Source organism: Antechinus flavipes, chromosome 4 (assembly GCF_016432865.1).
Source record: "Antechinus flavipes isolate AdamAnt ecotype Samford, QLD, Australia chromosome 4, AdamAnt_v2, whole genome shotgun sequence".
NCBI classification, from domain to species: domain Eukaryota; kingdom Metazoa; phylum Chordata; class Mammalia; order Dasyuromorphia; family Dasyuridae; genus Antechinus; species Antechinus flavipes.
Window position 1 is genome coordinate 457,282,820 of NC_067401.1, and position 24,031 is coordinate 457,306,850.

Here is a 24,031-nt window from a genome sequence, read left to right on the forward strand (position 1 = left end):
GAAGGTTGGTAATTTTCACTGCTCTTACAAAGTTTTGCTTTTTGAATTCACATTTCTATATTTTAAAGCTAAAGATGAAAGGCAAGACCTTCAGATCTCATTTGATCCTAAATCCATTTAGGGGGAGAGAGTTACCTTCAAGAACTCAAGGGGATCATATGGGGGAGAGAGGGGGTTTGTTGTGTGACCCCAGATGACAGAAGTACAGGCAATGACTTTGATCCTGTTGCTCAGGTGGGAATGGGCTGGGGATTCCTAATGATGAGATCTGTCCTAAGGGGAACAGACTTTTTGGAGTACTAGCCTACTTTTCCCTGAAAGTCTTCAGTTAGAAAGGAGATGACCAATTGTCTGCTGAGCGGTCAAGGGGATTCACTGGTCTAGATTGTACTAAGATTCCTCTAATTCTGAAAATGTGTGATGTCGTGGTCCTAGTAGAATGCAAGCTCTCCACTGGCAGGACCCATTTTTGCTTTCGTATCCTCAGAGCCTATCAGAGTACCCTATTCATAGTTGGAGCTTACCAAATGCTTGTTAAATGTACAGGTTAATTCTGTGCTATACCACACACCCTTTCTCTCATTTTTTCTCTTTCCTTTATTTTCCCTTTTCTCTTCTACTCTTACCTCTTTTTTTTCTTTTCTTCCTCCTCCATCTCTCCTTCTCTCTTTCCTTTTCCCTCTTCCTCTCCCTGTCCCTCTCCTTCTCTTTCTCCTTCCCCTCCCTCTTACATACACAGACCAGTGCTAACAATTCAGCATTAGTCCAACAAAAGTTTAATAATTAAGATTTCTTACTAATGAAGAAGAGATAAGATTAGAAGTAAAGAATTAAAGAGTAACTAATGTTTGATAAATTTTAATTATGGATATGCTCAAGATAGGTTTTGATTTCTCAATGTGGTCTGTAAATAAGCATCATATGAACTCACTATCATTATTATTATTATTATTAATTTTGGTTTTTGGCTCAGCAGGCTACTTGGCAACATCTTCCTGTGAGTCCCATGTACTCCATGACAGGTTTCTATCCTGCTACTATGGACTTGGAATGGAACCTGGCAATGGAACCCAGGGGAATAGAAACTGATTTGGGAGTTAGGCGACCCAAGAATCAATCTCACTACTCGGCCTGGGATCCTCTACTCTAAACTCAAGATCTGGAGGATTTTGGACAAATCCTTTTATATCTCTAGGTTTTGGATTCCTTTCTAAGCGAGAGAGCCTGGACTCTAGTGTGTCTCTGCTCCTTTTTGGGTCTAACTCCATTGGTTTCATCCTTGTATTTCTCAAGCACCTAGCAGAAAATTTGAAGAATTGACTTGAATTGGTTATTCTTTTTTCAAGAAATAACATCATGTTCAAAGAATTCTGAGGAAAGTTACTTAAGGAACTTTATTTTCCACTTTGCTTTTTTCCCTTCCTCGAATGTTATCATCTGTTCTTTAAGTGGCCAGGGTTCAAAAATGGATTCTGTTCTTAGGAGGCCTTACATGCCTCTGCTGGTTTCTGTGGAGACCTCCTGCCCATGGTCTCTAAAATAATCTTCAATGAAAAAACATGGGAAAACTGGGACACTACTGCATTATTGGTGGAGTTGGGAAACAATCCAACCAATCTGGAGAACAATTTGGAACTATGCCCAAAGGGCTATAAAACTGCATACTCTTTGATCCAGCAGTGCTATTATACCAAAGAAATCATAAAAGAGGGAAAAGGACCCACATAAGCAAAATGTCTGTAGCAGCTCTTTTTGTGGTGGTAAAGAATTGGAAAATGAGTAGATGCCCATCAATTGGGGAATGGCTGAACAAATTATGGCATATGGGAGAAACGGAATATTATTGTCCTATAAAAATGATGAAAAGGCTGATTTTAGAAAGACCTGAGAGATTTACATGAACTGATGCTGAGCAAGTCAAGCAGAACCAGGAAAACATTGTACACAGCAACCACAAAACTGCAGGATGATTAACTATGATAGACGTGGTTCTTCTCAGCAGTTCAATGATCCAAGGCAATCCCAATAACTTTTGGATGAAAAATGTTATCTGCATCCAGAGAAACTATGGAGATGGAATGTAAATCAACACATGCTATGTTCACTTTTTTCCTTCATTTTTTCTTATGATTTTCCTCTTTTGTTCTGATTTTTTCTCTTCCAATTTGATTCATATGGAAATATGTAAAAAATTAATGAGCATGTGTAACAAAATAAAATGCTATTTTACATGAAATTGGGGAGAATAAAAAAAAAGAAAAAAGTAATCTCCAACTTATCCTGAATATATCTTATTTGCACATAATTGTTGTCTTCCTCAGTAGACTCTATGCCTCTTGATGGCAGGGACTGTGTTGGGATTTTTTTGGGTTTATCGTCACTTTTCTTTGTATCCCCACTGCTTAGCACAGTGCTTGGTATACAGGAAGTATTTAATAAATACTTATGGACTTGACTCTTTTCTCCATTCCATTCCACTAATAATCTCCCCATTCACCTTTCTCCTTACTGCCTCATTCTCCCGGTTACATGGAATATATGCTTTGTCATTAGAATTAACTTCCATCTCCCCACTCTAATAGAAATTTAGTGTTTCCTAGGACAAACACTGATTTGACTGGGGGCATCTCCCACAGAGGCCTCACCATGGAAGCATTTATACCTTTTGTGCAATTATTATACTCTATTTGGTATCAATGTTATTTGTGTATGCATTTTATTTTCCCCAACTATACTGTAAACATCTTGAGGGCAGTGTGCTTTTTTATTTATCATTGTAAGGCCCTTAATGCTTAGCAATAATTCATTCATTTATTCATTCAATAAAATTTTTAATTGGTGTTTCCCATGAGCTAGGTTTGTGTCCCCTGTGATGGACACAGGAGGAAGTATAAAGTAGGAAAACCAAGTTTCACAATATTTGCACATGCTTGGTAAGCATCCCAGAGCACTTTAACAATTATAATGCTGGCTCATGTTGAAAAGGACCTTAAAGCTCATTGAATCCAGCATTTCCCAAACTACATTGACCACAGAACAATTTTAGGCTTGAAATATGTTTTACACAAATTTTTGGCACCAAAAGAGGCAAGAAATAATGGAATTAGGGACAGCTAAATGTCACAGTGGATAGAAGACCAGGAGGACCTGAGTTCAAATCTGACCTCAGACACTTAGTACTTCCTAGTTGTATGACCCTGGGCAAGTCACTTAATCCCAATTGCCTCAATAAAAAAAAAGAAAGAAATAATGAAATAGAACCAATGAGAGACAATAGGGCATACTTATTAGGGAGAGAGAAACAGTATGGGGAAGGCATCATTAAGAAGGATCATTGTAGAAAGTAATTAAAGGACTAATAATAGTGGAGGAGTAGAGAGAATCTTCTATTCCATTCAGGCTTGCTTTAAACTATAATTGAAATTGTGCATTTATTGTACGGAGACAGCTCAAGCATCAGAGGGAGAATGGGACAACAAAGACTAATAGCTAGGGAAATCTGGGCTCAAATGCTACTTCAAACATAAATGTATGGTCTTAGGCAAGTCTGTCTCAGTTTTTATATCTGTGAAATGAAGAGATTAGACTTCCTGGCCTCTATAGCTCTTTTGAGCTCTAAAAGCCATGATTATCACTTTGCTCTATGAGAGTTTTCTTGATCTCTTTTCTTTCACCCCCAATGGCTCTTGCCTTGCTTCTTCCCCCAAGCTGTGACATTGACTCCCTCCTATTTATTCTATATGTGCTTAGACATGGGTCACTCTGCTGGGCATCCCTCTGAATGACAAATCTGAGGATGTGGTCAGTTTTGAATTCTGATTATGCATGTATAGGCAGCCAGAGGCATGATGGTCAGAACTTTGAGTGTGGACTCAGACCAAATACAAATCCTGTGCAATTCCAGTCTCAGAGACTTACTATCTTTATGACTTTAGGCAAAGCACTTGACTTTTGTCTGCCTCAGTTTCCTCCACTGCAAAATGAGGATAATAACAACATGTACTCCTAAGGTGGCTATGAGGGTCAAATCAGACAATATTTATAAAGTGTTTAGCACAGACCCTGGTGCATAGTAGGTGCTTATTTAAATGCTACTGATAGTTTCCTTGAAGGAATCTAAATTCCTTAAGGGTAGGAATTTTTGATGTCTGCATCCCTACAGATTAGTCCAGTGCAAATAGGATTAAAAATACATTTTCCTTTCTTCAGAGTAGGAACTTAAAGGCCTGTTGATTGATTGATCAATTGATTAATTGATAGAAGGGCAGCAACAAGAGTTTAGTGGGATGGGCCTCTAAGAGGGAAGCTGCAATAATTCTCCATGTTTAAGATCACAGACCATCTAAATGAACAATTGGACCAATAATGATTGACTTTTTATTTCTTCTTGAGAATCAATGTCATATGGTACTGACCATTCCCACAGGAATGGGAGCTACGGCCCAAGGACCCACGGGGTTGCCCAGAGGTTTAGAGAATCATGTCAACATTATCTCTCTTCTATTGCTTTTTCTTTTATGTTGCTAATCTTTTCCCAATGGCATTTTCATTTGGTTCCAACTGCCCTTTAGATACTACAGATCCTATTCAACTTCTGGACAAGGTGGGGAGAGAAGTGGCATCAGGGTAAGGAAATCCTGATTTCCAGTCCCATGGTGGACACATGGCCTACCTGTCTTTCAGTGTATAGATTACTGAACTCAGGAAAATCTGAATTCAAATCCAACTTCAGATATTTTCCAGCTCTGTGACTCTGAGCAAGAACCTTTATATATCTGTCTGTCTTGATTTCCTCATTTGTAAAATGGGGATAATAATAATACCTACCTCATAAAGTTATTATGAGAATATAATGAGATATTGGTCAAATACAAATCTCGAAGAGATAAGTAAGTCCTAGTTATGTAAAATAAAAATAAAGACATAAGATTATAAATTGTAACATCAGGAATTGCTCTATACAGGTAGATCAAGTGCCTCAATGGGAAAGCCCTACATAGATGAAATTATAGTTCAGAAAAAATCCAAACACTTTTTAAAAAAGAATATATTTGCATCTCATTTGTACAATTGGTCTGCAAGTCTCTTGGCCAGTGGCTATGCCCAAGAGGGGAAAGTCAGGTAGCTTGAGAGGACCTCTGGAGTTCTGGGAAGGGAAGGCAGAGAAAGACAAAGTAGCACTGAACTTGGAGTCAGGAGACCTAGCTGAATCTCAGCTCCAACATTTAACAGCCTTGATCCTGAGCAAATCACTTCCACAAACCTTAGTTTTCCTTTCTGCAAAATGGAAATGAGAATACTTGTACTCTATACCATTTAGGGTTGTGAGGAAATCCCATAGTTGACTTGAAATGCTACAGGAAAATCAGAATCTGTTGTAATACTTCCTGTTCTTCAATTTTGACCTTGGACAGGTGATCAATGAACATTTACCCATCTGATTTCTCCCTTCCTGACTTTCATGTATTAATAGGATCTGACACTGAGTCAAAAGCCAAACCAAACTCTCAACTCAAATCACTTTAAATGAGAATTTTATTGTTGCATGCACATTTTTCCTAAGAGTGAAAAAATGAATAGAAATAGAAATATAGAGATCAATACTCACTTAGAAATGGGATTGACACTGGCTTCAATAATTGTTAAACACTTACAGCACTTAATGTTTTCTGGAAATTCTTGTACACCTAAAAACAAAAAACCAAACATGAGAATATTCCAAAAAAAAAAATCCTCTTATTTCATAGCTATTATTCAATTCAAAACAATAGTGGCAACACTCATGCACTATATTTACATGTCATAACAAGTGCATATCATATGTATCCCCATTTCTAAAATCAATTTCATATATACACATATGTACATATAATTATTGTCTATTAAAAAATCTTTCCAGTTTTCAGGTAAAATACTTAAATGCTACCAATACATTTTAAATAAGTTCCCTTTTGTGTACTTGTTGACCCTAAGGAGATTGGAAGCATAATGTTTAGTGTGTATGTGGATTCCCAGACCCCTTTAATAACTGTCAAGATTTCAAAGTTCACAAAATGGAAGAATGGGAACTGAAGCATTCCTCCTTAACCTAGATTTTTTGGCTTAAGTTTATACAATGTTTTTAACATTAGCTCAAATAAATATAAGCCTGAGAATTTCAGAGGGAAAAGAATTCATATGGACACAGGTACCTTGGAGAGCGACAAAGGAAAACAATCAGAATGGTTGAAGGTCCTTGAGTTCAGGAAGTGGCAGGAAAAAGGGATGTGGAGACTGAGCAAGAGAAGACTTGGGGGGCTGAATGAAACATGCTAGTTGATGATCTCTCAAGGTTTGATGAGTTCTGGGCTCATAAGCCACTGAAATCTAATGCAATTCTGGAAAAATTCTATTTAATTAGTGTCATTCTCCAAGATGACATTTCAGCCTAAACTGACCCATGGAATACAATAAAAATGCTTATGGAGGCACCTGTATTATAGGCAGTAACATTCTTCTTGGTTGAAATTCTGATGCTTGAAGTATTAACAAAGAGCAAATGCTACAAAAATATCAAAACAGAATCAAGAAATGTCCTTAGCACAGATTTCAATAATCACATCTCAAAATATAATTAGAATATTCTCCAGGAAATATTCCCTGTAGAAATTTTGCTCTATACCTACTTATCAAATGTGAAATACCATAATTTTGCTCACTGAACTAAATGGGCTCAATAATCAAGGTTTTAGATAGAAAGGAATTGATAAAAAAAATCCATTAAAAATACATTCATGTGTTCACAGGCAGAAGATAAATTGACCATTTAGGCTCATTCTAATTAGGAAAGGATTTGTTTCTTTTTTTCTTTCCTAAATCTGAGGGAAAAATTTAAAAGACAGTAAACTCTCAATTATTCAGGGACCAATTAGGCAGCGTGTGGATTATCCATTCTTGTACTTGTTCTCTGTTTGCCAGGCTTCCACAGAACTATTTCACTCCTCATTAACTCTTCCACCAGAGGGTGTGAAAAGTAAGGGAAAGGAGAGGAAACTCCGAACCACAAGTCCTTGTTTGTGGGCAGAGCATTGGAACTAATAGTGCAAGTGGAGCCTTATTAATCCCTGCGAACTCTATTTATTTGCGCTGCTCTGACCCTTATTAAGACAAACCTTTAAGAATGGACTAGAGCTTGGCAAACCTATTAATAACAGCAGTTTTCACCCTTAGTTAAAGATAAAAATAGCATAGGTGTCAGACTAGAAATGGAATGCCATAAGGTGTTTAATCAAAATCCAAATTAAATTAATAGGATCACAGGATTACAACTGGAAGAAGCCTTAGAGATCAAGTAGTAAAGCATCTTTACTTTATGTATATATGTGCTTGTATGTGTTTGTATGCACATAAATATACACATACAGATATGTAAATTATACATACATGTACATATATTCTTTTTACCTACCCATTTATCCATCTATTTTTATTTCTTTCCTTCCTTTCCCTCTCTCTTTCCTTCTCTCTTCCTTACTTCTTTTCTTTTTTCTTCCCCTTTTCCCCTCTCCTCCCTTCTCCTCTTATCTCCTCGCCTGTCTTCTCTCCTCTCCTGTCTTCTCTCCTCTCCTGTCCTCCCCTTTCTTCTCCTCTCCTTCCTTTCCTTTCCTTTCCTTTCTATTTCCTTTCCTTTCTTCCTTCTTCTCTTCTTTCATGCCTTCCCCTCCCTCTGTCCTTCCTCCCTCCCTCATTTTTTCCTCCCTCCTTCCTTCCCCTCTTTCTCTTCCCTTCCTTACTGCATCTTTCTTCCTTTTTCCCTCCTTCCCTTCCATTTCTTCCTCCCTCTCTCCTTTTTTTCCTTTTCTCCCTTTTCCTTCCTCCCTCCCCTTTCTCCTTCCTTTCATTTCCCCTTCTCCTTCTGTTTTCTCTCTCCCTCTCTTTACCCTTCCTCCTTCTCCTTTTCCCTCTATCCCTTCCTTATTTTTCCATTCCTCCCTCCTTTCTTCCCTCTCTTTCTTCCTTCCTTTTTTCTTTGCTTCCCCACCAATACAAAGCAGTACCGATATATTACACAAAGAAAGAAATGCTAATGTCCATGGTCTATAGACTGATCTTTGGAGAAATAAATGATAAATACTAGAAATAAGATCAGTTAAGTAGATCTAGTATTATACACTAATTCTGATATAAAAAATATAAAAGATGATGCAAACTAATGACTGCATTATTCTAAATAGGAGACCAAGAAGGCCTCTGCACTTCATAGTCTTAAACTTAAATACATGGCAGAGGTTAAATGATTTGCCCATAGAGTCAGTGTGTGTCAGAGATAGGATCTGAATCAATCGCTCCTGTCCCAAGCCCAGAACACTTTCTGGTCCTCATAACTCTACAGTTAAGGATAGGGTGGTAGTATTAAGGGAGCTTGCAAGAAAATTCAGAAATAAATGATGAAAAATATGAATTGAAAAATCTCAAATCATTTCCCCCTCTATCATTTATTAGGATCTCAAATATCATCTCAGAATTTAAAGAAAAACAGCCAGGGGCAGCGTTAACGCAAATAAAATCAAAATCATTGTTCCTTGAGCCAAGAGAGATGTGAGTTCACATTCCCTCTCATATTTGCATTAGGTCCCTTTGTAGGTCGTTAAACTTTTTAAATTTCAATTTCCTGATCTATAAAATGGCAGCCTTAGTAATATCACACTGTAGGGTTATAGGGTTCAAAGGCAAAAGTACATAGAAAACAAGTCAGAATTCATAAATCCCTCTATAAATGTCAGTGATTATTACATCCTCTTTCTAATAGTGATGATCCATAAACTGCTTTCAAATGTCCAGTTACTTAAAGTGTCATTGCCAAATGACTGTTAAGTAATAGGTAAATGACCATTTGTACTAACCCATAACTGCATACATTAATCAGAAAATCTAGGAACTGTAGCAAGTGCCATTTTTTCTAACAAAATGGAACTAGGGAGGGGGAGGAGCTTGGAATGATGATAGTAAAAGATTTTTCTAAGGGAGAAAATATTCTCTGCTAGCATAGGTCACCAACTAATTATTCTGAAGCCGAGAACCTTAAGAGAGATGCCCAAGCCACCGAGTTCAGGCCATTTCCCAGGGGTATGGAAGGAGCAGTTTTTGAACCCATTGGCTTTAAAGCTGACTTTCTGGCTACTCTACCCATCATCTCTAACAAACTCAGGACATTTAAGATGGATGGGACTGAGTTTTACGAAGTCCTTCTTTATGCTAGGCTGTTACCTGTGTGGATTGTCTTTAGATAAACAAACCTTCAGACTAACCTGTAGACGATTCCTTTATTTTTCTCTAATCACTTATCAGCTGAAGGTAGGGTGATCATTCCTTGTTACAAATGTCACTTGCCCTAAAATGAGCTCAAGGATACTATGATTACATCAGATCTCCTATTCTAATATAATGTGGGGAAACTCCTATTCTAAAGTTATGCTCATTACATTTCTCCTCAAACTTATCCTGCCTTTTCCATATTGGAAGACACCATCATTTCCCCCATTTTCATCATCTTTCTTGTAGTATCTGTTGTAATCTCCAATAAAACACCAGTTCATTTAGGGATGACTCTTTCTTTTTTGTATTTGGATATTCAGCACCTAGCAGAATGCTTAGAATGGAGTCACTATTTAATAAGTGTTCTATATTAACAAGAATTGGGGGTTTGACTCTGAGGAGTCTCCAATTTCCCAGTTCCAATGTTCTGGAAAGTCCATATGTCTGATTTGAATAAGGCTCAAGGTACTTAGTTTTTTAGCTAGAAAATTTACAAAATTTAGCTAAAAAATTCAGCTAGGAAATTTTCAAATGAGAACATGAGACTGAGAGTCAAGGACAAGTCACCTCAAGGAATAGAACTGGGATTTCATCTCATGTCTCTTGGCTTCAAATTAATCACTCTTTCCCACTGTCCACAGTCAGGAGAAAGAAGGAGGCTCTCTGTCCACTAGGCAACATTGTCTCTAACAGAGATCTCAGATTTCAAGCTGGCAGAGACCTTGGGCTATATAATCCAATCATTTCATGTTTCAGATGTGTAATGTCTCCAAGCTAGCTTTCTTTATTTCTCTTCTACTTTATTTACTCAAAGTACTTTATCCATTCTCAGTCCAGAGTGAGTTTTTTAAAGATGGGGAACAAGTGTATGAAAATAAAGTTGATAGACTTTGGTTGAGGGAATTTTCTCATTGGAAGTGTCCTACACCTAATCAATCAGAGGTTGAGACAAAAAAGAAAATGTTAGCCTATTGAAGACATCGTTAATTAAGGAGTGGGAAGCTAGACAGCTCAGTGGATAAAACACAAGGTCAGAAGTCAGGAAGAATTGAATTCAAATCTAGTCGGAGACACAAATTGTGTGACCCTGGAAAACTCTCCATCTGTTTGCTTCAGTTTCCTCATTTATCACTGACTTAGAGGAGGAAATTGAAAACCATTAATGTCCTTGCCAAGAAACCCCTAAATGGGGCCATACAGTCAGACATGACTGAGAAAACTCAAAAAACAAGGGAAGGAAGAACTTGGATCTGCATAGATAGGAGAAGAATGTATTCCACTACTCCATTGGCTTTATGGCATTGATGGAGTTAAGAAGACTGCCTTCCTGGGGCTTCTAGCAAATTGGGACCCTTTCCTTTTCACAAGTGGTTTTAGCAGTCTGCCTAGGGCTACACCAGAGCATTTCATGGGATCCTAGTGAGAGAATTAAAAAGGAACCACAGTATTGAGCTAATCACAAAAATCTCATTTTGCAGATGGGGAAACTGAGGTACAGAGAGGTTAAGTGACCTTGGAATGGGTCCTTTTGGCTAAACCATACTGATAATAGAGGATTATTATGTTCCAGCCTTTTTTCCCACAACCTACAAATGACTTTCTTAAACCGTCTTTAAAAAATTATAATGAATAAAGTAATCTAGAATCTTTCTTCTTTCTTCCCTCTTAATATGCTCCCTTTTATGTTATTTTTATAGATTGAATAGCTCTTCATTTTCTCCTGTTCTAATCTAATGTGACTGAGTAAAAGAATCATTTTCCTCTACCCCAAGATTGGGAAAATTTTCTATTGTTTCAGTCAGCAAGCTTCCATTTTGGGAAAGGGTGGAATAATTGATGTTAGTAAAACATTTAATGATGGTCCCAGTTCTGATTGCTTTTCATTAAACTAAAATGATGACTTAACCTCCTCTAATGTTATGAGAACCCATCTCATGGAGAAATAAGTTTTGAAAGAAGAGAAAAAAATCACTTAATGGTGGCAAAATTATGAAGGGCTTTCAAATTAATTCATTTCCATTAACGTCAATAGCCTATGGTGTCGTGCTCTCTATGACACATCCACAGCCAGACTTGAAATTGAGTCATCGCCTAATTAAAATTCACCATTTGTTATTTTATTTTCTCGTGTTAAAATCAATGCACTTCAATGTAAGCTTCTGTCAGCTTTACAAATGGGCATATCAGATTTATCTGGAGATCACAAAAGTGTTGAGAAATAAATGCATCTTCCTGCAGGGCTTCATAGACTCATCGATTTAGAGATGGAAAGAGCCTTAGAGGTCATGTAGTTCAACCCTTTTATTTTATTGATTAAACAAAAAAGAGAGGACCAGAGTTGGGAAAGTGTTTCATCCAAGGTCACGTGGATAGCAATGGTGGAGCTATTATTTGAACTTAGGTCCTTGACCCTAAATCCATGGCTCTCACAATTCTGGGAAATGGATTCATAGAAAGAAGATTAAGAACACTACATAAGATTTTTGTTTTTATTTTAAGTATAATCATAAGTATTTATAAGTGTTGAAGTGAAAAGAAGATTAAATTTTTAGTCTGAGGACTACACTCCTCCCTCTCTTTCAATTTCTACTTGTGTGGCTTTAGGCAAGTCATTTTTTACCTTTCTGGACCTCAGTTTTCTTATCTGCAAAATGAGGGAATTGGACTTAATGACCTCCAATGTTTCTTGCAACTCTAAATCTACAATGCTAATATTACCAGTTAAATTTGTCTAGCCACTATATCTACTTATATGAATGACTTCTGTTGGATAATGTCATGGATTTTCTTCCATGTCTTCTCTGTCTTTATCAGCTCTCTATGCCAATCCATCTGTTCCCATTTAACGTTCCTACTATATAGTCCTGGTCAATGGGAATCTGTTCTTCAATGCTCCTTTTTCTTCTTTCACTATTTCCAAAAATCCCCAAAGGGAGGTCCTGAAAGAAGTACCATAATTCCTTTTTCATATCTTACTGGTGTATGGACATTTTCTGTGAGACCAAAATCTGTTAAGAGCATCATGACTAAAGTCTTTTTTTAAAAATGAGAAGCAAGCAGAAGAACAGGGGAGGAAGAGGCGCTATTGTTGAAACTCTGCCTTGTCCCACTTTTATGACTCAGACCAAATCCCAATTTGACTGGCCTTCAATTTCCTCCTCTGTGAAATGAAGAAGTTGGATTAGGGGATCACTAAAGTCCTTACTGGCTCTAGATGAAGGATGACCTTAACTATTTAGGATCTACATTTTCTAGTAATTCATAAAGCAGCAAATGCAGAGGATCTACCTGAAATACTGGGTAAGACTTAGTTCAACAAGTACAATATTTTCTACAAAATTTCAGCAGTTATCTCTAGTTTTCAGCTAGCACTGCCATTTTCAGAGTCCCTAGTATGCTAGGATCTTTATCCATAAATTGCTTTGGCATAAGGGAAGGCAGAACAAAATGGCTAAATTGTTGGCACCCATAGGCTACCTCTCATCTCATCACTGGGGTTATATTTCAAAAGGCCATGTGGGGGTCAGTGAATTTCAAACTACGTAGAAGAGAATCACCAGGTTCCTTGATAAATTCAGCCCAATATCGCTAAACTCCAGTACTCACAGGCCTGAGCTGCCGTGATAAGGCTCTACCACAATTCGGGCACAAATAGTCTATCTGAATATTTGGGAAGGATATGTCTCAATTTGTTCATCTCATGTTTCTTTTGAGTTATTGCTATTTTGCTTCACTCATAGAGCACAGACACTTCTTTGACACGTAATAGGAAAATTAAATGGGTCTAAACTTTCTGAATGAGATTCGAACCCTTACTGACTCCAAGGTAGCCTTCTCTGCTTTACTTTCTACTCCAGGTTAAGAGAACTAGGGACACTGAGTCTAAGAGAACTAGGGCATAATGGTCAGTATTTGGGAGATTGACATGTGGAAGAGAGATTAGATTTGATCTCTGTAACCACTAAAGAGAAACCAGGAACAATGGAAAGAAGCTTCTCACACAGAGTTTCCTGGTTCTGGGTAGTACAAGTAGCCAGTATAATGATGGCTCAAGTGCTTTTTCAAAGAGTCCTGTCTATGGAGCCACAAGACCTGGATTCAAATTCCATTGTTGTGGCTTCTACTTTGATAGCTATTTTTCAGTCATGTCCAACTCTCCGTGACCTCATTTAATTTTTTTTCTTGGCAGACATACTACAGTGCTTTGTCATTTCCTTCTCCAACACATTTTACCAATAAGGAAACTGAAGCAAATAGAGTGAAGGTAACTCCCTGAGGTCAGATTTAAACTCAAGAAAAGGTGTCTCCCTGGCTCTATGTTGGGCATTCTACCCACTGTGCCACATAGCTACTTCTGTGATCTTGAGCAAATGACTTCACTTCCTGAGCTTCAGTTTTCTCATTTGTAAAAATAAGATTTGTATTTGCTGGATTTTCTCTTAGGGATCTTGCAGCTCTACTTCTATATACCTCTTATATCCTACATCCCTTCACATGGAGGGAAAAGTTGCTGGAGAAAGTAAAATGGGAGGTTCAGACCTAATAGTTCCCATTGAAAGCCCTAGGCCATGTCTTTAAAGGAGTAAAACTTATACCTTTTAAATGTCTTTATTTAGTGACTATCATTTTAGATTTTTTATAGTAGCTTTTTATTTGTCAAAATATATGCAAAGATAATTTTCAATATTCACCTTGCAAAATCTTGTGTTCCATATTTTTCTCCCTCTCTCCTCTCCTCCCTCCCCTAGACAGCAAATAATCCAATATAGGTTAAACATGTGTTCTTCTTCTAAACAAATTTCCATGTTTATCAGTATTATTTCAGTTTTTAAGTGATGTATAAAAACACTGGATCTAAAAAGAGAAGACATTTCCAACCAACCAATCAATCAATCAATCAACAAGCATTTATGAAGCACTTGCTTTGTGCTGGGCGATGTTTAGGTGCTTGGGATGCGAATACAGAGATTTACCACTTTACCAGCTTGGGAGGATCCTTGTAACCCAGTTCTTAGGAAAATAAAATAAGACAAAACATTTAATTTTTAAAAACAGAATTAAGCTATTTAGAAATGAAACCCTTACCATTTTTACTGATGTCAAGTTCTTTGAGATTAACTAAACTAGCAATAGTGGTTGGCAGATTCGAAAGGTCATTATCTGGGATACTCAGTTTGCGGAGAGCTTGACAGTTGAACAATTGCTGAAATGGAAAATAACCTTTAGTTAGGTTGCCATTGGATTACATTCAGTTTGCAAGCAAATTCAATGATCAAATTTACTTCATAATCTCCATATATCACAATGTTATATTAGCATAAAAGGATAAATAAATCTCTGATCTCTAATCTCATATTACAGGTTTCTTTCAGGTCAGTACCATTTAGCTATTTAGAACCAAATGAATCCATTCTAGCCCTGAAAGGCTGTCCATTTCAAAATTCCCATTTCTCTCAAGGATAGTTCCAGCCACACATTCACCCATGGTCAAAATCTGCAAGGTTCTAGTTTAGAGGATCATAGGTTCTCAAGTTAGAAGATAATTGAGATTGGGTACTCCAATCCCCTTGTTTTACATGCTGTCTTTGGCTTTGCTCTTCCCTTATTTTTCTGCAATCTACATTATGAAGTAACTGCTCTGTGTAAGGTGATGGTAAGTGTTGGGGATGGATAAAATGAACAAAAATGCTGCCCTCCAAAACCTTACATTTTCTTGGGCTGGGAAGCTGCGGGGAGAAGGTGAAGAGATTCAACTTTTACACAAACAAGCCAGCGCAAGATAATTTGAGAGTATGAGAGCACAGCTAGGAGGGATCAGGGAAGGCTTTCTGTTGACTGTGGCACATGAGTCGACCTTTAGGGTAAGTAAGAAATTCCCAGAGAAAGATGAAGAGGTGATATATTCAGGACAAGTGAGAGATGCAGTGTTGAATCCAGAGAAGCCATCATAAGGTCCACATGCCTAATTGATGCTTAATAGATGCTGGTTGAATTAAATTGAAAAAAAAATGCCAGGAAAGTAACTCCTATTTTGGCCATCCGAAAGAGTCCAACTGGTACAAGCCATAGAACCAGCCAAAGAGTCAGGAAGAACTGAGCTCAGCTGGTTGTGTACCTCTGTACACTGCCAATCATTTAAGCTCCCAGGGTCCCCTGTCTAAAATCATGGGATACAAAGGCAGTGATGATCTTCACAAGTGCTTCCCAGTATGGAAATTTCTTTTTCCAGTGAAGTCAAGGGGCCAATCTTAATCCTTTACTATTATTTATTAATAAAGTTTTATGACTCACTTCATACCACACTTACACCAAGACTGGAACTAGCAAGTGAATGTTCAAGCAATTATTTAGTGCCTCTTCTGGGCCAGGCACTAGGGGTACAATTCATTGAATACAGCAATCCCCAGTCACGATGAGCTTGCATCCTCATCAAGGATGACAGCAGCAGGTCATGTTTTACAGTAGCTGCTGAAAGATGAGAACAGCTGGTTTGTGTTTCTGTATGTTTGCTGTTTTTCTAACTTGTAGTTTTCCATTTCTCTTCTTTATTTTAAATTCCATTTTACTTTGTGTTCAATTAGTAAGTATTTTTTTTCCTGCTTTCTTCTATGCCTCCCAGAAAAGAAAGAAAAACAAAACCTTTGTACCAAATAGGAGAGTCAAGCAAACCAAATTGCACCTCCATCTCCTAAGACATAAAGGGGTGGATATCTATATTGGTGGAGAGAATTTTGCGTTAATGAATTACTGATTCTGGCATAGCAGACAAAGTAAGACGACTTTGAAGTCAAGAAAACTTGCTTCAAGTTTCTTCTCTGAAATATTGGCTGTGTGACCCTGGGTAAGTCATCAATCTCTCTATGCCCCAGGACACTCTTTAAGATTAAACATTATAGCTAATTTTCTGATCTGCCTCATTGGAAGAAGTGATTCCCATGGATGAAATCCTGTTTAAGACAAAATCTAAAAATGTCTGTGAAAGGGCTTCATCCTTTACTCCAAAACATGTAACCTGTAACCACTGTAAAACGTGACCTGATGCAATCATTCTTGGGGATGATGCAATCTCTCTGTGACTGGGGATCGTTGGATTGTTGTATTCAGTCAAATCAAAGCCCCAAGTGTCACTGAGTAAGTGCGTCATTGACATTGCTGGCATTCAGCATCTCAGCATTTACAAAATGAATGCAGATTATATCATAGGTGGATGATGACCCAGAGGCAACAGGACCTTAAGAGAACTTTCTAGTTTTGCTTTTTTTAAGCCAATGAAAGAGGACGCCACTTTTCAACTGCAAACAGATTTTATTGTTCTACCATTTTATCTAAAAGTTTTCAATATTTAATTTACATTTTAAAAAATTCTACTGTACATTATATTATTTTAAAATATTTGTTGTAGTATCAAAATATAAGGCATCGATCTTATAATATTTAACTATTATTAGAAGGAATGATGAGTAATTAATAAAACTAATTTAATTAGTTTTTATTTATTATTAGTAGTTAGTAAAAAAAAAGTAAAAACTGAATTGGTCAAAGAAAAAAGTACTAAGGATTGTAAACTGACAGACTATTACAGAGATCATATAGATATCTATGTATCAAAGAGAAACATTTACTTAATTGACAGTCATTATGGAAACCGGAGAAGAGAACAACATAGGAGGCAGGACACAAGACTTGGGCTCAAAAGGGTTCAGTCCCAGTTCAAACACTTCCTAGCTGGGTGACCATGGACCCATCAATCTCTCTGTGCTCAGCATCCTCCCACAGTGAGATCTACACCGTGTCCCTATTGCCTCATGGAGTGTCAGCCAACTGTTATGAAATGAAAAAATCTGAACAAAATAATTCCCCATCCCAGCCCCTCAAGAGCTGTCCCTAGTACCAGCAGGCCTGTCAAAATCTCATTTGATTCTTGCACAAACTTTACGAAGTAGCACCTATAGCAGTGATCACTGGGATTTCATTGGGGGAAGAAGCAAATGGGCAAGAAATTCCTTTTTAATAATCACAGCAACAATAATAATAGCTACCATTTATATAATGCTTTAAAGTTTATAAAAACGGTTTATACATATTTCCTTTTACTCTCCCAACAACCTTGAGAAACAGGTTTTATTATCACCTCATTTTACAGATGAGGGTTAGAGAGATTAAGTGACCTGCCCAGGTTCACCCGACACTATACAAAGTGTTCTATGCATTTTTTCACTAGCTGCCTCCAGCAAGTCAGAGCTGCAACTTTGAGTCTTAGAGAGTTGTTTGGGGACACAGAGAAGTTAAATAACTGTGTCAGGGTCATAGAGCCAGCCTTGATATTGGGCTTGATTATCTAGCCCAACAATTTCCTTATTTGACAGACAGAGAAACCGAGGCTGGAAGAGCAAGTAATCTAAGGTTACTCTTGCTATTCTTGTGGAAGAACTGAGATTTTAATCTGGGTCCCGACTCCAAATCCAGAGCCCTCTTGCTCACCCTCATTTATGTGATGGATGACAAAAACTGATGTAACCTCAGGGGAGCCTTCTAATCAGTCTAGACCAAGAACATTGTGGCAGGACATGGAGGAAGGAATGGTGCACCTGGAGCCAGTACCTGAGGTTGAATATTGTCTCTGTCAGTGATTAACTGGGTTACTTGAGCTGGAGTCAATTAACCTCAAGAATGTTTAGTGTCCTATTTTGTGAAATGGAAATGATGATGATGATGATGATGATAATGATAGTAATAGCACTTCTCACATGGTCATATTGAGATGAGTGTTAAGTAAATGAGATATAGCATATAGAAAATCCTTCACTAGCTCTTAAAATCCTATATGAATGTCTCCTAGGAGAGAATAAGACCTCCTCCAACATAGGTTCCAAGAGGTACCCTACATGGAGCATTTTGCAAGCCTTAAAGCACTCACTCTATAAATGGAGGAAGATGGCGGCAGTGATAGTATGCATCAAGGCAAGATTTAAGCTCAGGTTTTTCTAGCTTGCTTCCATCGGTCCTAATTCAAGCTAAGTCTGTTTACTGATTTCCTGATGACTTTTAAGTAAGTACCTATGTGGGGCACAGCTGCAAGTGTAGGAAAACTGTAGCAATGGAAGAAATCAGTGGAGAAAGCCATCTTGGTTTTTCCTGCCTCCTAGGCAATGCCCCATGGCCTCCCATTGAGCATGAACTAAAAGAAGCTGTAACAAAATCCCATCCCACTTTTTGGGGTCCATTCTTAAGGCATTTTCATTTTTGTCCCATCTGAAGCCTGATCTAGGAAGCACCCATTATGTGCATGAATTCCACATGTAACGGGCACTCAAACGGTTCCTGAATGATTGTTCATGATGACTAATCCAATTGACCCACAAGTCTCACTCTCCTAAAGTTATAATTGATATTTTTAAACAAAGCATTTTGCATATTGAGGCAGCAGGATACAGTGGACAAAAAGCCAGCCTTGGAAAAGACTCTGCTTTCCTGCCCTCCTGGGACATATTGGCTATGTGACCTTGGACAAATCAGTCTCTTAATAGCATCAAATAACTCTTTAAAGCTATACAGGATTGATTAGGGGATTATCGAGAAGTGCAGAGAGATCTCCGCTCCAATAAATTTGGAGATCAAGACCTTAAAATAAAATAATATGTGCACTACCTATCACTGGATCTGAGATGAGTAAACACATCAGGTGAATAGAAATTGCATAAATAAAATGAGAAACTTCTGAGTTTGAGTCATGGAGGTCCATAGGCTGGTGAACAATTGAGAAAGTCTTTTTTAATGAGTCTGTCAAGATTCATGCTTTGAATAAAGAAGGGAGAATCATTTCTGAGCTGGCTATAATTCTTCCAGGATGTTAGAAAAAGCAAATATAATTAATAGTCAATTAGAGTAGGGCCATTAATAGTTATAGTTATTTTGACTTTCATCAGTTAATAGTTCTTCATATTTCAAAATCTAGGCAGTTAATAAAAAATGTTTTGAGTTCTAAAATGTTTTTTATACAAAATTGTTTTCTTTTCTGGGTGAAAGGGTCAATTTATTTAGAATTGATTTAAACTGGTATTGAGACCATGGAGTTTTAATATAAAGACTTGAATCTAAAGCTAATCTCAGTAAGGTTCAGTGAGTCAGATTGGGATTGACACCAGATAGGGACAGCAAAAGTGTGCCTGCACATAGTAGGCCCTTAATAAATATTGTTTGCTTGCTTGATAGAAGAACATGATGGGATAAAAATGTAAACTAGCAAAGATGTAAATCTTTTTCTCTCTTCTTTATGTGTGTTCGGGAATCAGGATGCTAAGGAAAGCACTTTGTGACTTTGAGCATATCATTTCATCTCAGCTGAGCATCTGGCACATAGGAGGTACCTAATAAATTCTTGATGATTACTGACTGACTATAGGACTCAGTTTCCTTAATTGTAAAAAAATCACAAAACTGGCAGACCATATTTTATGCTGATGTAGCTTTCATTAATCAATCAATAAGTATTTGTTAAATGCCTACTATATCCCACATACCATGCTAAATTCTAGAATACAAAGACAAGAAAAAACTTCTTCCTTAAAAAGCTTACATTTGTGCTGAGCTTATCTCTACACAAGTATGTTCAAAATAAGATTGTACATATGTGAACATATGTGCATATGTACTTGTGTGTGTGTGTGTGTGTGTGTGTGTGTGTGTGTGTGTAGGGGAAAGCATCAGCAGCTGGAGATTCTCCAAAGACCTCATGAAAAGGTAATGTTGGAGTTATTAGGGATTCTAAGAGGAGGGAGTTTATTTCAGGCATGGATACTGAAGATGGAGCATCATGAATGGAAAAAGGCAGCATGTGTATTAAATGAATGAAATTTATTATTCATTCATCACTATGGTGGTTGTCCATTATTTATGTTGATTCTAAAAATTGCCTTCTCCATGGGAGCCACTGCACTGAGATGTGAAGATGAAGCTCCTTTCCCTAGACAACATGAGTCAGTGGAAAGAGAGAGTTCTCTCTGGGAGTGGAAAATTTGGAGCCCTGGAGCAGGGTACCAGCTTGGCTGGCTCCCATTGCCCCACTGAACTGGGGTAACTTCTGGGCCCCATATTATGGGAGTAATGATAGTGCTGATCTTACAGAGGTGTTAAAGGCCAAATGTATGTGTGTGTATTTGTGTATACATATATACATAAGCAGACAGAGGCAGAGAGACAGAGAAAGGCAGAGACAGAAACAGAGAAACAGAGACAGAGATAGAACACTTGGCAAACTATACACACACATGCTATTAAAATTATTCTTGTTATTTTTTCTGATTCAATCATTATAGTCTAATGAAGGAATAAGGCACATCCACAAATGTGTCTAATACAAGTAGAATGTGAAAATTCACAAAAAAATAAACTGTATCTTACATCTAAGATGGAATGGACTTATTGAAGATCCAAAGTATTTTCAGAGTTGGAAAGATCCTTTTTAGCTGGGGAGATTAGAGAAGGCTTCATGGATACTGCATCCCACTTGGGTCTCCAAAGAAGGGAGGAGGGATTTTAACTCAACAAGATGAGTAAGAAATCTATTTCAGGCATAGGGATCACTGAGCAAAAGTCTGGAGAACAAAGATGGCAGCCTGAGAATGACGGGTGATGACTTAGATAAAAGAGATTGTCACTCTTACATGGTAGGTTGGAGCAAGATTAGGGAAGGGTGATTTAGATAAACTTTAATTCGCTGAAAGTCTTTGAGTAAAGGAACAACATGATCAGAGTAGAACATTAGGATATTTACTCTGGCAGCTTGTGAAGAATGGAGAAAAGGAGCGGGAGGCAGGAAGCTTGGTTGGCGGGAATTATGAAAATACAGGGGAAAGGTGACAAGAGCCTGAACTAGACTTGTTGTATTATGAGTGGAAAGGAGGGAATAGATGTAAGACTATTGGTGGAAGGCAGCAGCCCAGGTTTGGCACCTGATCATATATAGCAGGTGGGAGAGAACTTTGGGTTTCAGGCTTGGTCTTGCCAAAGTGGTACCATCAAGTGTGATTAGGGAAGGGGGAGGTTTTGAAAAAAGATAGAGTTCAGTTTTCTAAATACTGAATTTGAGATACGTGTTAGAAATCCTAAGTTATCCAGAATGATGATGATGATGATGATGATGATGATGATGGTGATGGCTAACATTTACATAATACCTACCATGTGCCAGCTACTATTAAGTGCTTTACAATTATTTCCTTTCATCCTCAAAAGAGCTGTTGGAGGTAAGTTGTGTTATAATCCTTATTTTACAGATGATGAAACTGAGGCAGACAGAGGTGAAATGACACACTTAGGGTCACATAGTTAGTATCTGAGATTACCTTTGGACTCAGGTCTTCCTGCTTCTAAGCCCATCACTCTACTCAATTCAGAGGGAACTCTCAGAAAAAGAAACTTTTTACCTTGGAAACTGAAATTCTGACTATCTCGTGTTTTTCTTTTACACAAGACTAAAACTACATCCTTTCCCAAAAGATTGCACATACTCTGAAGCCTTCTAGCCCGGCTACCGACAGGATTTTCCACAACTCAGCATTCCTTTCATCTGTCTCTGTGGTTTTTAGAATTTCCTGTCGAATTTTGCCTCTTATTGCTTTGTCACATTTGACTACCCACAGAATTTCACATATGATTCCCGACCATTATGGTCTATTACTGTGCCTGTAACCCCAAGCTCCCGGCTCAGGAACAATGCAATCAGCACTGGGCTGGGTGCTAGGGCTCGATGTGTGGGGTGGGGAGATGGTGGGGGTGGACAGAGGCTGTTCTCAAGGAAAGGAATGTCATTTCATGGTCTTACTCTCAAATGTAGAAAATTATGCAACACCGACTCAACTTTCTTGAACCGAAATCTTTCCTCTCCTCCTTTGAGATTTATTTTTACATGTCTTCTGACATCCTTTGTCATCATTTTGTAACATCATTAACTTTTCCAACTTACTGTATCCTATTCTACGGCTCGGAACTATCTGTGACTACAAAGTCAGACACAGAAGTACTGAGGTGAATTGAGATACAGGGGTGATGGGCAAAGAACAACTCTTTCCTAAATGGTATGGATGAGCTTCAGTGATCATTATAGAAAATTGTAATGATCTGTCCATCTCAGATTGTGGTGAGGATGACACTAGGAATAACTCAACAATAACCACAATAGTTGATCAAAAATGTGTTACTGTTTTCCCAGCACAATTTCCAAGATTCTTCATTCAAGAGCAAAGGATTTAAACTCAAGGCATCTGTGTTCAAAACCTACCTCTGATTCCTATTTCCTCTGTGACTTTGGAAAAGTCATTTTATCTGTCGATTTCCTCAAATGTAAGTTTTCAATGAAATGAAGAACCCTCCAAGCTTTAACTCTATGAGACTATGAGTGTGTGCAGTAGTCATCCTTGCACAAACTGCTTTACTTATTTGGGTCTCAGTTTTCTTCATCTGTAAAATGAGAGGGTTGAATGGAAGGACCTTTAAAGTCCCCTCAAGCTCTATATCTCAGATTCTATGATCATCCTCCAAAGACTTATGAATGTACTTCATGCTCCATTCACCAGAGTTGCTATAGAAATATATATGACTACCATTGTTTTATTGGAACTTGGACTACAGTCTAGAGCTGTGTTGTCCTTGTTCCCAATTCCCAGATGAGAAACTTTCTGCCACCAGCTCAAACCAGCACATTATTTGAATCTTTATAGCATTATAGAGATGCATAATGCACGTAAATGGATTACCCAGACTCACAAATCCTCAATGTGTTGGGGGGAAGGGTTGTGATGAGTTCTACTTACTTTTACCCATTGTTTCTACACTGGAACATAAGAAAGGAATAATCCATTCATCCATCAGTCTATCCATCTGTCTATCAATCTATCATGTGCCTATCTGTCTCAATATTCCTCTTTCATGCTATAGGCCAGGGGTCCTCAAACTACAGCCTGCGGGCCAGATGCAGCAGCTGAAGACATTTATCCCCCTCACTGGGCTATGAAGTTTCTTTATTTAAAGGCCCACAAAACAAAGTTTTTGTCTTTACTATAGTCTGGCCCTTCAACAGTCTGAGGGACAGTGAATTGATCCCCTATTTTAAAAGTTTGAGGACCCCTATAGGTTTTTGATATTCTTTATTTTTGTCTCTTACAATCAAGTCACCTGAGATCTGGACAGCTCCTCAGACTAAACCAAAGGAAAAAAAAATCTGATCGTGGTCAGTGAGTCTCTGCTTAACGACCTCTAGTGATATAGAAATAATTTTCTGCCTAGACAGTCCATTCTACTTTGGGCTAACTTAAAATCCTCACTTAGTCTGAGATCAAATCTACATCTACTTTTTGGCAGTATCCATACACAGCTCCTAATTCTAGTCTCTGGGTCAAAGAAGAAGGCTAATCCCTTTTTGAGACATCTCTTCAAACCCTTCAAGACTCTCTAAATTGGCTTTGGCGGATCAAAGTTCCTTGACCCTTCCTCACATGGAATGGCTTTGATTTCCCCTTATTTTTTTTCTTTTCCTCTGGACACAGTCTGGTTCATCAATGTTCTCTCTAAAGCTCGATCCTAGTCCTGAATACCCATTCCAGATGTTGCTTTTATTTGTGTAGACAAAGATGGAGCAAGCTTTGGGGGTTGAGATGTCACCTAGTGGATCCCAAGATTGAATACTGGACCTCCAAAATGTTCTTATTCATATCTCCACTACTTTACAGATGATCCAAGT

At 37.9% G+C, this 24,031-nt stretch overlaps 1 protein-coding gene across 9 annotated transcripts in view; it reads right to left on the reverse strand.

Moving 5' to 3' along the window:
- The window catches only part of LRRC7 (leucine rich repeat containing 7), a 519,216-nt gene that overhangs the window by 263,836 nt on the left and 231,349 nt on the right, over positions 1-24,031 (reverse strand). For all 9 annotated transcript variants that reach the window (XM_051999446.1, XM_051999443.1, XM_051999441.1 and 6 more), the window contains exons 4-5: positions 14,380-14,497; positions 5,609-5,687 (exon numbers count right to left, since the gene is read on the reverse strand). In XM_051999446.1, coding sequence (XP_051855406.1) covers positions 5,609-5,687; positions 14,380-14,497 — 197 coding nt within the window. The remainder of the gene's footprint in view (positions 1-5,608; positions 5,688-14,379; positions 14,498-24,031) is intronic.